General features: G+C 36.0%; 1 protein-coding gene across 6 annotated transcripts; it reads left to right on the forward strand.

The window, feature by feature from the left end:
* The first annotated feature begins 24 nt into the window (after window positions 1-24).
* On the forward strand, window positions 25-14,103 carry LOC103990367 (uncharacterized). Of its 6 annotated transcripts, none has more exons than XR_010514951.1 (12): window positions 26-301; window positions 1,580-1,610; window positions 1,706-1,719; window positions 1,826-1,876; window positions 3,338-3,407; window positions 4,575-4,641; window positions 4,729-4,796; window positions 6,448-6,571; window positions 8,473-8,512; window positions 10,687-10,754; window positions 11,725-11,861; window positions 13,897-14,103. XR_010514951.1 is itself a non-coding variant. In XM_065191263.1 (12 exons), the coding sequence occupies exons 1-11, from the start codon at window positions 113-115 to the stop codon at window positions 11,330-11,332; spliced, it is 732 nt and encodes a 243-aa protein (XP_065047335.1). In that variant the 5' UTR covers window positions 27-112; the 3' UTR covers window positions 11,333-11,354; window positions 13,897-14,103. The 6 variants fall into 6 exon arrangements, 5 of the variants coding, with proteins under 5 accessions (XP_065047336.1, XP_065047339.1, XP_065047337.1 ...); XM_065191263.1 differs by lacking the exon at window positions 11,725-11,861 and adding an exon at window positions 11,323-11,354 and having other exon boundaries at window positions 27-301; XM_065191264.1 differs by lacking the exons at window positions 6,448-6,571; window positions 11,725-11,861 and adding an exon at window positions 11,323-11,354 and having other exon boundaries at window positions 25-301.
* Window positions 14,104-17,656: the final 3,553 nt, after the last annotated feature.

Below are 17,656 nucleotides of genomic sequence, written 5' to 3' on the forward strand. Positions count from 1 at the left end.
ATTTATAAATATTGGTGTGAGATTACACGCGTCCGGCCGGCCTTTAACAAAAGCGACCACACCGGCGTGAACGGAGAGTTTAGGGCGAGGCGAGGGTTTTTGGCAGGCCGCGATGCAGACTGCAAGGAGACGATTCTTGCGGACCCTCCTCTTCGGCCGCTTCCCTCCTCCACCATCGCCTGCCTCTTCATCGATAGCAACCCTCGTTCGCGGATCGTTGGACAGATCGCTGCCTTGCGCCACCCTCGCGGCACCGTGGTCCGCACTCCAAAGCCGAGGCGCTAAAGTGCTGGGCACCGATGTAATCGTCTTTTTACCCTCTATCTGATCTTTCTGGATTCTTTCTTAGATATATGTGACTGATGATTTTGGCGCTCTGGATCGTTGTGATCGTTAGTCTTTGGATGATAAATTTCGTGTGGAAGTACAATTTCAGTTTGATATTGTTGTAAACTTGGCACAAAATTTGTGTCGACTTCGAGACGGTCGTGGTGACGCAGGGGAAGGGAGACAATGGTGAAGAAGAGGCAGCGGCACATGAGGATGAGGAGGAAGAGAAGGAGAGTACTGATTAGTAGGGCCTGGAGGCGATGAATGTGGGCAACGTCGGACAGAAGCGACGGGAGACACAGACAACGACAGACAGATTTTGGCGACGGCGGATGCAATAGCATGAGAAAAAGCACACAGGAGGGTTTAGGTGTCAGGGTTTTTAAGATTCTTAATTTTAGAATTAAAAAATAAAAAAGAAACCAGACTGGGTTTATCAGGTTGCAATCCCTGTATTTCATATGGACCATCCGAAATTGGGTGGTCTGCGTGCCGAGTCACACCTGTTCCGGTAAATATCGGACCATAGTACCAAACGTGGTGAAATTGGATTCCTTGGTTTGCAGAAGATAAATATCAGAATGACATTTGCAGGATACCCCACCATGCTAGTACATGGTATCCATCTCTTTTTTTGTATCTTGCTGCACCTAAGTGGTGTTAGCTATAGCATCTTCTTCGTCACCATCTCTGTTTCCAAGCTTGGCACCATGTACATTGTTTTCATGGCTTTGATGAACACATAAGGTTCTATTTCCTATAAATATCCAATTTTCAACTCTGGGAGCTGCTTGAATCGTGTTGTTTAGCAGCTCCCAAGCCAGATCGATTGCATGAAATTAACCCTCTAATCGGTGTTGAAATTGCATACTTCCAAATAAGTTTGTAGCTCTGCTGTTTCTGTGTAGGTCCGAAAATCAAGACAGATGGATTGTCTAAAACTGTGTTGATGTTCTGCTTGCTAATGGAAATGCATAAATTAGATGAGTTCATAGTTGATCTATATTTTTGAAGTCTGAGAGTCTGTGTGGCTTTTGATTTCAAAGTCCTTAACTCTTTATTCTGCAAAATCATCTTTATTGTAGTAGTGAAAGATAAAGCTATTAGCAATTGATTTTGTAATATAATAACAATCTTTTGGATGAAAAAGTGCTTTTGTTTAAGTCTTCTGTAAAGATTCTAAAGAAGCAAAATGGCTTGTCCTACCATTAGTTACTGATCTGAAATGTGTTATTGATATTGTGTGTAGGTGAGGATTGGGAATGTTATACAAAGAAAAGGTTGCATTTTCATTCACATCTTCTGTCACTTCAGATTTTCGTATTAATGAACTTGCTAATAAGCATTGACTCATTTGTTTCACTTCATCACAAAGGTCGTATGTATCAGGTATGTTACTGATAAATTGTTGTGCTCATCCAGTTGAGGATTTATACTTTTTTTTCTCTCTTTTGCATTTGATCGAGGTCTTTACTTTTGCTTTTTTTCATCATAGGTACTAAAAGCACAACATACACAACACGGAAGGGGAGGAGCCACAATACAGGTACAAAGAAACTGTCCATTCAGTCCTTGACAATATTGATTCACGTTTGCATTGATTTTATGAAACTATGGTCAGTCACTATTGTATGGAATTGTGTAGTATCCAATTATTGACATTGCTAACCGACCCAAAGCAATTTGATTATAATTCAAATTGTGAATTATCCTTGACACCACATTGAAGTTACTCCTCTATGTCTTGGGTGCTAAGGTGATATATGGAACAACTTGGAACAATTTCGCCACATGTTTTACTGGGGGTTTGCGTGGAGGGGTTGGGGTGTTGCATACATATGATGGTCATTACAATTTGCTTGCGTTGCAGCCAGCAGGAACTTTGTTCATTGGACTGCATTTTCTTTTTTACATTGAACATTTTGTATTAATCTTGTTATTTCAGCTGTTTCCTTAATAGATTAACCTATGAATGAGTTCTATTGCCTTGCTGCTGAAATAATTTCTCTGATGGATTGCACTTTATCTGATGTCTACACTCTCCTGTTACTTGGTATCCTGAGATACTTCATTGGCCAAAACATTGTTTTTCTGTAAGCCCATAACCTTATCAAGAATAATGTCATTTATCATATATGTTTAAAGTTAATGCTGCATATATTTTAGATTCTCATATGAGATCATTTTTGTCTACATCAATATCAGATTTTACCTGTTTTGAGTTTACTGATGTTTTTATGATGACTAGTATGATTTCCTATATATCACATATGTGGATAGTTTCTGACATATGAATTCAACAGTATGAGGATTAATATGACTGGGTGTCTTATAGATATATCATATATTCTACAAACCTATATGTTGATGCTTTTAAATAAATTTGGTGGAGATCTTATTGGATTTCTTGTACAGACAAAAAAAGGAAATTCTGAAGAGGTGGAAATGGTCAGTAGGTTTATATAGGATTCCACCGATTCAGTTTCTTCCTAGAGTTGTGATATGGAAATGCGATTATCACAGTTATTTTGTTTAAATCAGCAGTTTACTTTTTTGGGTAGTGCTTAATAATCAGAAGTATCTTTTGGTAAATTTTAAATCTGTACCATGACACAGGATCAGCCTTTTATTGTATAGGTTGTTTCCTGCTTCTCGGTACTAGTTTCAGAGTCCAATCCTAAATACTGGAAGCATTTGACTTAATTTGCTGTCATAGTTGGAAAGTTTGTTACCAAAAGATTGATGCTTCAAAAAATGATATATGTAGGAACTAGGAAATGATTGTATCATTTATATATCAAAAGAAGAAATATTTGGAAAGAAAAGCTTCTGGTACTTATAATTAAAGAAGAAATATTTGGACAGAAAAGCTTCTGTTACTTATGATTTCATAAACTTTAGCATGATCACCTTTGTCTTAATATATAAACTCAATGTAGTTTGTGATGAAAATGTGAGTTATTTTCTTGAGTTGATACAAGTCATGGCACTCTTTTCTGTCGAACAGGTGGAACTTCGAGATGTTGATACTGGGAACAAAATAACTGAAAGATTTCGCACTGATGAAGCTCTTGAGAGTATGTAATTAGTTTTTTATACTTGCCAATTAGATTTTTTTTTTTTGGTGGAGCTATTTTTCGATTGTATGGTAAGTGGTAACATCAAAAGATCTAAAGTTGCACCTTGCATGTTGGGAATGCTGTGTTCTAATAGTACAAATGTCCCTTGCTTGCACTGGCAACCCTTGTGAGTAGAATTCACATGGGTGCTGATGGGGATCAACTCTGGCCATCTAGTTGATGCTTGATTAAGGTAATGACATGGTTTGAATTCTGCTAATTAAGTGCCATATCAGACTCATGCCAGTGAAGCTAAATAAGAACTAGAGGAATTGAATGCTAAGGTTGACAGCTCTTCATTTTTCTCTGTCCAAGCATCGAGTATGATATCAGGCAAGCTCCATATTGTGGCACTTGATTGCAAAATCAACCCTACTGGGAATGGGTTTGGTGGGTTCTCCCCAATTCTTAAGTCGAAAATTAAGTAGTTAAAATTTGAAGATACCACGTAGTCTTTTGGCTGATTCCATTTAAAAGAGAGCCTATTACTTGAAAAGTCCCCTCTCAGAGGAGGTTGGCCCTATAAGGGATTGGTTGCCAGTATAGGCTGGATATCAGAGATATGACAGTACAACCTAGGTGACAACAGATTTTTATTGTTGCCTTAGGTCACATGCCTAACAAGTATTCACATATGTCATATATTGACTTATGCCTCATGGATCTTTCTGCAAGCGAACTTCATGTTAATTCAATTCTCAAGTTGATGATTGTGCTGGATGTGGACCCCCCTATTCTAGTATTCCTTATGACGAAGGACAAAATGGGGTATGATTGGAAATCACAATCTGCTTAAATTTCTCCCAGCCGAGAAGGACCATGCTTGCATGACCAAAGTTGAACTGTTATTTGCATACCACCATATTGTTAGGGATGTTAATGGGGGGGACCTTCATTGTCTCTTCTTAAAAGGCCCTTACGAGTTCACATCTCTATTCTTTTTGCTCTCCTTGTTCTGATACTTTCTTCACCTAGGTTTTTTCTTCTCTTTGGTGCTTTTATTCTGATTCTCTTGGTCTCTGGGTACCAACTTCTTTTTATGCAGGAACTGATGTTTCTTAATCTGTCTATTACTAAGTAGTAAGTACATTATAGAGTCATGCCTGCCCTTTTTGTGTAATGCAGGAGTTTTTGTTGAGGATAAGTCATTCACATACCTGTATCAGGAAGGCGAGTTTGTAATGCTAATGGAGTGAGTCATTTTAATTCATTTCATAAGTTGTTTTGTACTATGTATTTTGAAAATTGGAAGCTAAACTTTTGATGCTTGATTTATTAGGCCCAACACGTTTGAGCAGATTGAAGTGCAGAAGGAGATGTTTGGCAAGGCTTCTGCCTATTTAAAAGGTATCACTTTCAAGAAAACTTATTTTGTCATTAGTGTATATGCATCATCAAAAAAAGGTTGACTTTATATCAATCAACTTAGCCATGGTAGGCAAGGGTGGTTGTCCTCTCTTTCTCATTATTCCTCAACTTCAATTTTTTTCAGAAAAAAAGGTTGACCAAAATCAATTAGTGTAGCCCTGGTAGGCTTGTTTTTTTCTTGCCTGGTATTTCTCAGTCATTTTGCTGATTGAAGGAGAATGTATTTCTATGATGTGTCTACACACCTGGTTCCAATTTTGTCCATGCCGCAAATAACTAAAGGTCTGTTTGATGACTTATATCCCAGTTCATTTTAATGGTATCCATCCTTGAAAAGTTGCACTTGCAAACAAAGTAACAACATTACTGTTTTGGGCAAGAAAAAATGTCCCACCCGATCTTAACAGAATCTAATAAATAATAACAAAGCTCCCATATATTAATTGCTGAAATTGGTTTAGAAAGATAATATTTATGATGCTGAAGAAATGTTTGATTAGTAGACTTTATAATATATCACTGGAAAGAAGGTCCATATTGATCCCTATGCATCTATTACAAAACCGAAATAGAATATAGAGTAACATATAGAGGATTTTGGTGACTATGAGGATGTCGAAGTCTTTTTTTGTAAAGGGGCATTTTGGTTCTCGAAATAGAATATATTGCTGCTGAGTATGAGGGTAGTTCAAACTGTTAATTTTGCCTAAGCCGTACATGATTCTTGCGTGTTTGTACATAGAGGGTTTGTCTTCCTGTAACTTTGCAAGGACCCTATGGACTTGGATAAGAGAAAATGAGTTTGAAAACAAGCAAACATGCGGTCAAATTGCCGTCGTCGCTCTGTTGAAGCGGAAACTCGTGATCCCCACAAGTAGATATTAAAACAAACACTTGATATGCAAATTACAAAGATAGAGTTCACAAGCTCTGAATGATTGAATGACAAAGGTACGAGGCAGCCTGCCGTTCACAAAAGTTCCTGCACACAAGTGCCCCTGCTATATTGCTATAAAACTATTTGACAGACTAACTGAAGAGACTAACCAAAGCCCCATCTAGTCATGTGTCAGTCAAGGTTCTAGGGGTCTAAGATGACTGACGTTTTAGGCCTGCTCTTCGCTCCAAGAAATCTTTGCAGGTTGCAAGTTAGGGGCTCTATTTTTGAGCAGTTTTGCCTTGGCCCAACGACGGCACAAAAGCCGTACTTACAAGCTAGGAAGGGCTACAAAACCCATCCAAAATGAGGCTGCGAAGTCCATTGTAAGCCTCTACATGCTGTCTAAGGCATAACAAAATAAAAAATCATGGGTATTAAATCAAACACTTGTGCTATGAATGGTCCATGACAAAGTGACAGGAGCTTTTGGTGTTTACACTGGTAAGATTTTGGTATCACTTGCTTATTAATTACTCACTGAAGAGGCTTTTTTATGTTTAGTCATAAATATAGAAACTTCAACCTGTCAGACTAGTTGACATGGAATTTAGTGGCTTTTTTTTTTATTTCTCGAGTTTTTGTTGGCAGTTTCTCCAATAATATGCTTAAACAAAAATCTATTTGCACATAAGCATCGGTTGTTGTTCCACATTTATTTTCTCATAGTTGAACTTGGTACCAAATGAGCAGAAGACATGACAGTGAGACTGCAGTATTATGATGGAAAACTGATGTCTGCATCAGTTCCTCATCGTGTAACATGCAAGGTTGTTGAAGCACAACCTAATATCAAAGGGCTAACAGCTGCTCCTCAGTAAGTTGTTTTTACATGTCATGGTACCAAAGGACTTGACCATAACTGGCCAAAGTTTCTTTAGGAAAGTTTCTATTTTATTAGTTATTTGATTTTCGTATATAAACTGATATATTATTGCTGTCTGAACTTATGCTGTTTTTCATATTAAAGAAAGACATATATACCTCACAAACAATGTCATTAAGAAGATATTGATCAGTATGTACCAGTTTGACCATTAAACATTGGTTCAAATATCCTCATATCATTCTCCTTGTCTTTCTTAGTTATTTCTTGGGGATATTCCTGCATAAGATTTATAAACAATTTTTTTGCATTGCTAATTTTCCTACTAAAACGGTGTCATTGATGGATAGTCATTGAGTCTTTTCATTTCCTTGTTTTTTCACTCTACTTGTTGTGACAAAATAGATATTCACTAAAGGCCTGTCTGAAGGTTACGAAGTTGCCTAAAATCTATCTCAATCTATTTCTATGGAATCTAGTTTTCTCATCAAACCTGACAAGACGTATGCCTTCCATAGTTTGCTGTAATAGCAGAAGCATGACCAGCCTCATCTTGCATCTCAATTTCCATTGGACGACTGTCATTTGAATCTGGTGAAATCCATTGGCATAGGGAATTATTTTTTCCAACTTGTAATGTATGTTTGTTTTTAATCTCTTTAGTTTCTCTTTGATTTTGCAGCCAGAAAACAACCTGCAAAAAAATAAAAAAAAAACATAGTAAACCTGCTACTAAAAATATTTCTCTAGTTTACCACGTTGGTGTGGACCTATCAACTGGTTGTGGCCAGAATATTCTTCAACAGTTTGAGACAATGTTGCTTTAAATTCTCTAACTTCCTGGTTCAATCTTTTGATCATAGATCTTTAGGTCCATATTTATCTGACATATTTCTTAGTAATATTCTTGCTTTATAGTAAGATTTGCCTTAGAGTCAACTTTTAGTTTAATTATAGCATTTCTTTGTTCCAATTTTGCGAATCATCTCAACAGCCTAAATTTCTGAAACCTCCCCCCTTCTTGTTGATCATCGAGTGCTAGAGAATACACAAACACAATATCATATATATGTGTGTGTGTACACACACACACACACACAAACATACATATATATATATATATATATATATATATATATATATATATATATATATATATATATATATATCGATTCTAGAGGTGTGAACTAATCTCAAATCAAAAAAATTATTAATCATTCACAATTCAAACCCAGGATACAAGATATAAAATTTGATGACACTAGATGTATTCAATTCTCATTCACAACTCATTATAAAACTTGTGCAGTTTATAATCGTTTAATGGATCACTTGATAACTTTATAAGACTCAAAACCAACACAAAAATCATTAACAACCACTTGTAAACTCATAAGATCAATGAAATACTATATTCATAAAATCAACCACTTACCACATGTTCTCATTAACATAAGGCCTTCATATTTAACATTCTAAACTTCCAAAACATGAGGTCTTTTAACCTTTACAATAGCACACTAACTCAAAGTTTTGAATAACATTACAAATAAAATGAAATATATATATATATATATATATATGCATATATACATACATACACACATATATGCATATATACATACATACATATATATATGTATGTATGTATATATATATACACTGAGTATGCCCTTTTTTTAATATATAATTATTGGTGGGAGCCTTGTGCACTGAGTATGCCCTTTTTTTTAATATATAATTATTCTTTGTTCATGCATTCTCCCATTTGTGATAACTTTAGGGGATATTATTCTTTTTTGTTGGATGAGTTTTTTTTTATCAATGATAAATTTTTTGGACATGTTCACTTTTCTGATCCGTAACAAGTTCTTATTGCATCTTAATTGCAGGTACAAAAGGGTTGTATTGGACAATGGGCTCACAGTCCATGTAAGTTTATTATGATACAAGTAGAATTTTATGTACCTTTGACATGATCCTTCTCAAACATATAATAAGACAGTCTTTTATGTATCTTTGATATGGTCCTGATTCTCATTCATACACTAAGATAGCCTTGGGTTTCATACATATACTAAGATAGCCTTGAAGTCAAAAGTCTATCCTCAGAGTTTTTTATTTTTGATTTTGAAAATTGTACACTATGGTGTGGCATGTTATCATTGTTAACTAGCTATAGTTAGTTTGTGTTATGGGTATACGGTAAAAAAGGATCCCTTTTTATAGATTTTGCATTGACTTATCTGTTTCTAATTAACACCAAAATTGTTTTCTTGGACTAGAATAACTGAACTGATCAAAATTCTGTTGAGGTACTGTCTGTTAAGGTTAACCTACCGAGTGCACCACCCGATAAGGTAACCAGTACCAATGTGTGCCATCTAGTAAAACTATTGTCTAATATCAGATATTCTATAAACCTTTTTCTAAATATGGGCTCTCCCCTCTTCTTCACACCCGTTGTTGATAACTATCAGCAACTTTTGTTCGAAGCTTCTATCACTCTCTTCTACCTCTCTCACCTTTGCGACCTTGTCCATTGACTTTGCCCTTGCCTCCACAACCACCTCCTCTGTGAACACCTCCACCTCCTCCTCCCCTCTTCTCTCTCTCTCTTTGGTCTGGGGTATTAACTGATTCTAACTTGTAGTGTCATGGATTTAGCTAATTTGCCTAAGACATGTGACACCCATGTTATTTCTGCTAGCAAAAGGGTCAATTAAAATGCAGCCTCATATGTTGTTGTAGCACCTGGATAGAGAGAATGAATGCTAATGGTTGAGCGTACATGTATGTGTCTGCTAATTATCGTTATCGCTCCAAAAAGGCACGGGGACATGGACTGAACAAGCAATGAAGTGACCAAAAACTTTGTCGGCAATGAAAGACACTCGTATGACTTTGTTGGCAACAAAAGACACTTGCAAACTTGAACAACGACAACAAGGGGTCTTGACTGAAGTGACCAAAAAATTTGTTGGCAATGAAAGACACTCGTTTGACTTTGTTGGCAACAAAAGACACTTGCAAACTTGAACAACGACAACAAGGGGTCTTGAGTGGTAGGTCAGTGCCCGATGGTCATCAAGCACTTGGAAGCGAATGGGAAGGGGATCCACTAAAAATCTCTCACCACTCTTTTAGGGGCTACCTCGGATGCCCATCCCCTCTTGTCCACCTGGGGGATTCAAGGGGGCAGAGACGACTGATATTTTTTCATCTGCACCGCTCTGAGATCCCTTGCATGACACATCGGTTTGGGGTTGTTTCCAACTAGTTTGGCCTATGCCATGATCATCTGACAGATTAACTTATGGATAGACTTTGTGCAGGTGTAAGAGTCAAATACAAGCCGCGAGGCTGTAGGATATTGCAGACTTCACTACCTTGCAAATTAGTACAAAAAAACATTCTGACGACAAAACAACAAAATGTTCAAGTAATGAAGTTTTTGTTGTTGTTGTGGGATTATTTCGGTTGTTTTGGCAGTATTTTAGTGTTCAGCATTGTATTGGTCCGGTTGCTGGCTAGTAACAGTGTGGACTGAGATTTGTAAATTTGGTTATATTGAGTCCTAAATTTTGTCATTGACATTTTTGTTTAGCTATATTGCTTGATCAGCACAAGTCATTTATAAGATTGGTTGGTCATGATCATTTACATTTTTTTAAAAATTTTTGTAGTCTTTTTTTTCAAAAGTTGGTACATACCGGCAATACCAACACATGATACGTTGGTTCGGTTTGGACCCTTACCAGTTCCGGCAACGACCGGCCTGGCTCTGGTATCGAAAATTGAAAACTTTGGCAAAGGCTATCATTCATGTTACAGCATAATCTATTTATTTAGACTCCTTTGCTGTTAGTGGGTTATTTCACTTCTTTATGTATGAAAAATACTTGCTGCATAAATTTAGCAATATGTTCAATGGTCTGATCTTTTTGGTGATTTTTTGCTTTCTATAGGATTGGACATTAACTTTATCATATTATGTTTCATTCTACAATCGGTGTAAATTCACCTTTTTCTTTTTTGCACCACAATTTATAGAGTTATGTTATTTGTCTGATTGTGATGCTATACTCTTTTGTTGCAATTCATAGGCACCACCTTTTGTTGAAACTGGTGAGGAGATCATTATTAATACAACCGATGACACATATATTACAAGGTTTGTCAAGACTTGTTCTCCTTTTTTCTTTGTGCTTGTTGATAGTATCACAATATACTGATTTATCATAACTGAAATTTTCATTTATGATGTCATTTTCCAAATGATGCATCCTTGTACCACCCAGATTGGATTAGCCTAGGCTCCAGTAACCTATTCGGTTGTGAAATTTCCATAGTTAGATGATTTTGGAGGTCTAGGTTGAGCTACTTTAACTACTAAGTGGTCTTGAGTTTTGACAATACTGTGTTACTCATGGCAATGATTTGCTCTTCATCTTTGATCATAACTAGAACTTGGTGGACTCATTTAATATAAAATTGACTTTAGCACACTTAATCCTGCATCAACAGAACCACGTCACATTAATTTTAATAATCTCATGGAAATGCTGGTCAAATAAAGATACTATTTGATTCTTAGGTGAGTACCTTTTTAAGGCTCTAGATGCAACTCAGTTATATTTGGAAACTCAACATCTAGAAGGTCTTACATATTACCACTCTTTCTTGTCTGTTCAAGTTTTTTCTTAAATTTCTGATTGCTCCTCATTGGGATATGTTTTCAGGTCTCCATAGCAAAAAAATTAGTGCTAAACAGGTAATGTTAGGTCTAAAATCACTATGCTTAGTTAACCATCATGATTGTAGATAAATTTTATTGCCTGTGCCGAACTAATAGAATACATATGCATATCCTCTAACATCAAATCAATATATTGAGACAGTCAAATACAAGGTTTGCCTCTTTTCATCGAATAATTTGCCAAATAATTTGAAATTTACTTCATTATCAGAGGTCATGTTAGCTACACTACTTTTAGCTATATCACTAATCATCTTTTTTATCTTTATTTTGGTTTCCATTGATTTAAGAAATTTAGTGACCATGGGATAATAGATCAGAATTTTAAAAACACACTAGAAGTTATGTTGCTCTTCTAATTTGTTGTGTCTATACTTTTGCACAGTGTTTTAAACAGGCACTTAGGTGAGGCGAGGTTCAAGCATCTTGCGCAGTTGTCGAGCGACGTGCTTCAATGAAGCGCTTCCTTGGCGCTCGCCTTAGTCGAAGCGCTAGGCGCCTCGGGCAAGTGCCCGATTAAAGGTGAGCAATCGAACCAAATGGTCAACTTTGGTTCAGTTGAATAGTAACTTGGTTGGTTCAATCGAACCATCTAAGCATAGTAAATAGTAATAGTAAACCACACCCTTTCTCCCCCTCTCCCTTGTGCAACCTTGACCCCATAAACACTAGGTACTTCGCTGCCCTAGTCCTACTGTTGCCTTTGTGTGCAACCGTTGTCGACGCACAGGTCCGACGCTTCCTCTGCCGTCGACGAATGGGTCCGAAGCTCTCGCTACTGTAGCTTTCGTGTGCAATTCCCTCTGCCATCGTTGCTTCTGTGTGCAGCTCTTTCCAACGCCGAGGGATAGGACCGCAACTTTCTCCATCACCAGTAGACACATCTGAAGCTTTCTTCGCCCCTGATGTCATCGTTCGTAGCTTCCTCCGTTGCCACTGCCATTGTTCGTAGCTTTCTCTATCTCCACTGTGGTCGTCCGTAGCTTCTTCTACCGCCATTACCATCGTCCGAAAGTTCCTCTGTCATCGTTGCCCTTTCCTTCCCCACGTTCAACCGTCAGTGACTCTTTTTCTCCCCCTATATTATTATGATTACCGTTAACAGTGGATTAAATATTGTTAACAGTGGATTATTAATTTTTAATTGATATAAAACTACTGTTATCATATAATAAACTAAAACTGATATAAATCCTTAGAACTGTTGACCTATTTAGAACTGATTCTTATTTAGAATTACTAATCCTTATTTAGCACTATTAATTGCTATTTAAAATTATTATTAGTCCCTATTTAACACTGTTAATCTTTGTTTATTTAGAACTGTTATTAGGGTTTCAGGATTAATGACAAGTGTACAAAGCGATACAAAAGATTCATCAAAAAATTTAATTTAATGTCGTATTTTTATTTATATAATCATATTTATCAATTGTATTTTATATTTTTATATTTTTATATTCTAGAGTATCTTGTTTCGCTCAAGCGGACTTTGAGCGTTTTGGGACCTTGGCGTCTTTTGGTGCCTAGCTTTTAAAAACACTTGTTTTGCACCATCAGAAAGAAAATCTGGAGTTAGTTGAATCTTCAATAATATTGTAGATTATGCATTGATTTCCTCCAAAATTCTTTTGAGGTGAATCTGAATTCTGCAACATCGGATTCAGATGGTACTGGACTGACTGACTTGTGTCAAGAGAATTTAATGGACAGGTGATCATGGTCTCAGTGAGGTTGCTTGGGCTGTTAAATTGTTCTGATTCATAAATGGCGTTGTTGAGTCTTTTCTTAAATGAGCAGTCTGAGGAACCTTAGGTAGAGAAGTCTTTGATGAACAATAGCCAGAGATATCTTAGTTTTTCATATATTAGGTTCAATCACCCAAGGATGGAGTGGCAATAAATTAGCTTATCTTCTAGCAAGAGAAGCAAAAAGAATTCATAGTAGGGCCTGGTTATGGCAGCTGACCAATTATTGTTGGGGAAGCTCTCATTCATGATGTTGAGTCCAATGTTTCAGAATGGGAACTTCCTCATCACTTCCTCCTAAAAGAGGCAACTTTAATCACTTGTTTAATTTATCTAGACCAATCATATGTATATATTAGGTGAATGTTGTTTCTGAATAGTATTCCAGGAGTAAAGCAGCATATAAGCAACTCTAAATAACTGTAACTGGTTTAGCACCATAAGGTGACATATATGACTGGGAGGAGGTTATGGTTCCATGGGATCAGTGTTGTGTGTTATTTCTTTTCTAGAGGACCCTTGCAATGAAGTACATCTGAGTAGGATAAATTAAGTGCAGTAAGCTGGTTTTCCATGTGCGGTGGACATATAAAGAAAATATTGACAAGCTGTCTAACGATGGAAAATATACAATATATTCAAGAACTAAAACATTTAATTTCCTGGAAGAGATTCAAGCAGCGTTAATGTTGCATTCTCTTAGTCACAATACACATTGTTTTATATATTTTCCTATTTGGCAGCAGTTTAAAATCTTAGTTTTAATCATTAAATAAATTCCTTATAATGGCCATTATGAATCTTTTCAGGGCAAAGGAGTAGCATTTTCGAGGTAAAGCATGCACCATAGCCTATTTATTGACAGAGGGTGACTAGTTTCCCCAAGTGGCTCTATCCAGTTATATTCCATTATGAGTTGTACAATTGAGATGCTTACTTTGTAAAAAGAAATTTACCCTTCTTGTTTGAACTTTTGAGGAAATTTGATGAATAAAATATTGAAATATTTGCTTAAAGATGTGTTGAATAATTTAACTTAGAATTTCCAAAACTGGCTAAAATAAAATTTACAGGATTGACGACTGGGGCTATTGTGACAAACTAAAGTGTTTGGAATTGCCTTTCCATTATATGAATAATGTAATTTGGATGTGTACAATAAATTACAATCAATCTGTAATTCATGAAACCAATGTGCGGGTCTTCTCTTTTATCATTGCATTTGGAGTGTCGTCTTCCATCTATTGAATGAAAACCTGTATCTTCTAAATAGTTCCTCCTGGTTTGAAGATTCCTTGTGCCTATATGTAAAGACTGATCTTATTGAACATACAAGTATTGAATAATAAACAGTGTTTCTTTATTGTTTTTCACATAAGATTCTTAATTTGTGATGTTTCAAATTGCAAATAAGAATTACTTTATAATTGATGATTAGTGGAATGAGGCTTCTGTGATTGCTTTATTTGATTCATATCTCATGCGGAACATCTTTTTCCACACAGATGTGAATGAATCGGCCGTATTCAAAGTTAAGGGATCGAGAATCCCGTCGATTAAGATGCACCAACCGGGCGTGGCTTACACAACACTAACATGACATGAGGAAGCCTCTCAGGTTTGATTCTATGCCGAGCAAACGAAACTAATATTGAACTCAATCTTTTGCAGGAAGGAGACAAACAATACGCAATACATGTATAAAATACAGGTATTTTATCAAGGATTAAATCTGATCATATAATTTTTTCCTTTAAATTTCGGATATGATATATCCGAAATGGAAGGGCGTAAGCGTTGCATCTCAAGAACCAAACAGGCCTCTTACCTTTTGGTCACGTTTATAAGCAGCTTGGACCTTCGTCGTCGTGTATGCCCAACCAAAAGGAAGGGCAAGTTGTCTCTGTCCCCGGTAATTCTATTGATCATCATCTTCATCATACTTGTTTCTAGGAAACGCGGATGTCTGTATATATGTATAAGAATCAGATCTGAGCCGAATACCTGTCGGATTATCTTTCCCTTCGCGTGAAAGAAAGGATGCATATAATCTGGAATATCTTTGGTTAGGATTTCTTTCACATATTGCAGAACAATATTGCATACATCTACCTACGGAAGACGAAGTGGATGCACCAACGAGAGGTATAACACCCCTAATTAGTCTCAAATCGGAAGTGAGCAAGATTGAGATTGACTTATAAGGGTCTGATAAGTATATTATTATCATTTTCAGTTTAAGCATTTTGGTTAGTGGTTTAAATCAAACGAAATTGAAAGGCCAGTTAGCTCATCAGGCCCGAGTGGAGTCAGAAGACTCGCCACGACGTGAAGCCACTATTGGACTACGACTCACGCACTATGCTAGGGATTGATTTAGGTCATGTTGGGCTTGGGCAAGGTATGATGAGTATACGACTATCAACTTCAACTTAAGTATTTTGGTTAGTAGTTTAGATCAAACGAAGTTGATAGGCCAGTTAGCCCATCAGACTTGGGTTGTGACAAAAGGAGAGCATCAAAAGAGTGGAATAATAGAATTCTCTCTCTCTCTCTAAAACATGACATATAACAAAAAACTAAATAAATATAAAAATTACGTATATGATAGACTACTTGTTACAACTACGATGAAGAAGTCAACATGGCTTGATCTTATCTCGAAGGCAAAAGCTCGTCCTAGAAACCCATGTGGTGCTCTTATATGTTAGTTGTGGTGGGGGGAATCGATTGACACGATTCCGATATACTACTTGTTTGTCCTAGGTGGATTCTACGATGAGTCAAGGTGGTTTGGCTTCTTTGGGATTTTGTAGTCGAACCAAGGAGCACCTTGGCTTTACCGTAGTTTCTGCACAAAATGTCTAACATCAGGGGAGTTCCTGACTTGACACCCCCATGGTAAAGTTAGTAGTAGGAATCAGGGTAGTTATAATTTTTTTCTCTCTCCCTTTCAGGTGGGGGTTGGCTTTTATACTTGGACGGTCGATGGTAGGAGGCTAATGGCTCCTCCCTTAATCTATGATCGTTTAGGAGCTCATTTATGTCGATGATTGATTGATATATTTCATTATGATGTGTTATTAGTGAAGGACAACCAAAGGGGCACTATTTGTCCAAGATGATATCTGCGAGATAAACGAATGGTGGCCGCTTTTGTCAAAGGGGTAAATAAGCCTCACCGCTAGGGATTAATGCTTCCTACAAGCACACGGTTGGGAGAGAAGTTGGACCTCATTGTCAGGAATTAACGCACCCTACGATCTTGTATCTAAAAAAGAGGGAGACTGACCTCTTTGCCAAGGATTAATGCTCCATTTAGTGGAGCGTGCAACCTTTTCCAAATTTACAACTAGTAAGGGTTGATAGGTCGCTTCCCCGTTGTACATTGCATGGAAGGAGCAACGTGCAAACCCTTTTGCCCTCGTCACTACCTAGGTGGCGGTGTGTTATTAGGTGAGTTAGCATGTCAAAACCGACGTCATCTTATTCCCTATCACTATCAAAAATAAATATCACACTGTATACATATTAGTAAAACTAAATATAAATAATATACCTATTATATCAAATATCATCCTAGGTCTTTTAAGAAAATAAATAAAATTGAGTGGGATTGATTTATAGGAACATCTTAAAAAGGTGGAAGCCAATTTAAAGTTAGATTAGGAATTACATTAGAAATCAATGGCTTTAATAATTTATTTTGGACACAAGTAAATATTGTAATAATTAATTAATGATTTAATTGAACGATATTTTAATTATATAACTGTTTTGAATTATTTCATATTATTTTTATTTCCCTAAAACCATTAAACCCCTATTGGCATACATTGAGACATGATCTTGATTTGTATGGATGATAAAAAAATATTCAAAATTATTTTTTTATTAGAGTTGGAAATTCATCTCCATGCATTTGAACTATAAATGGTAATCTCAATACGTCAAACAAAATTTTACTTTAGTATTTTCCTTAGTTAAAAGAATACTGAGGTGTACACGACAAAAGCCACTTGATTCTTAATCTAGTAAAGAGTTTAAGAACAAAGAATTATATAGGCAATTTTATTTTTATTATTTATAATATTATTTTAAGAACTTATAATATTTCTAAGATATCTCGTTATAAATGGACAAAAATATCCTTAACTTATTTCTTAATTTTATTAAATTCTTTCAACTCTTTCCAAACAAATATCTTTTTCTTCCTCTTGTTTCTATTATCATCATTATCATCATCTTAATTGTTAGATTATCTTTCATTATTAATGAAGCAAATTGATGGAAAAATAATAATCAAATGAGATGATCTAAAGATCAAAGAGGAATAATTTTTTATATTTATTAGATTGATATAATATTTTTATGGTTAAAAACTAATAAGATGATATTTCAAACGTTTCTAATCTTTTGCGTTAGTTTACATAACCCATAAGATACCATATTCCAGGTTTGAAATATAATAATTGAGGGTTGTAAAAAAAAAGGATATGATCTATAATTAAATATTTATATTTAGAAAATTATATTTTATTATCTAAATTACTAATATTAGAAAGGGAT

Source organism: Musa acuminata, chromosome BXJ1-7, assembly GCF_036884655.1.
Source record: "Musa acuminata AAA Group cultivar baxijiao chromosome BXJ1-7, Cavendish_Baxijiao_AAA, whole genome shotgun sequence".
Classification (NCBI taxonomy): domain Eukaryota; kingdom Viridiplantae; phylum Streptophyta; class Magnoliopsida; order Zingiberales; family Musaceae; genus Musa; species Musa acuminata.

Excerpts from the sequence above, each read along its gene's own strand:
- LOC103990367 (XM_065191262.1), top strand. The coding sequence starts at position 113 with ATGCAGACTGCAAGGAGACGATTCTTGCGGACCCTCCTCTTCGGCCGC. Across the intron at positions 4,642-4,728 it reads GAGTTTGTAATGCTAATGGA|GCCCAACACGTTTGAGCAGA; the intron begins GTGAGTCATTTT and ends TTGATTTATTAG. Across the intron at positions 4,797-6,447 it reads GGCTTCTGCCTATTTAAAAG|AAGACATGACAGTGAGACTG; the intron begins GTATCACTTTCA and ends CCAAATGAGCAG.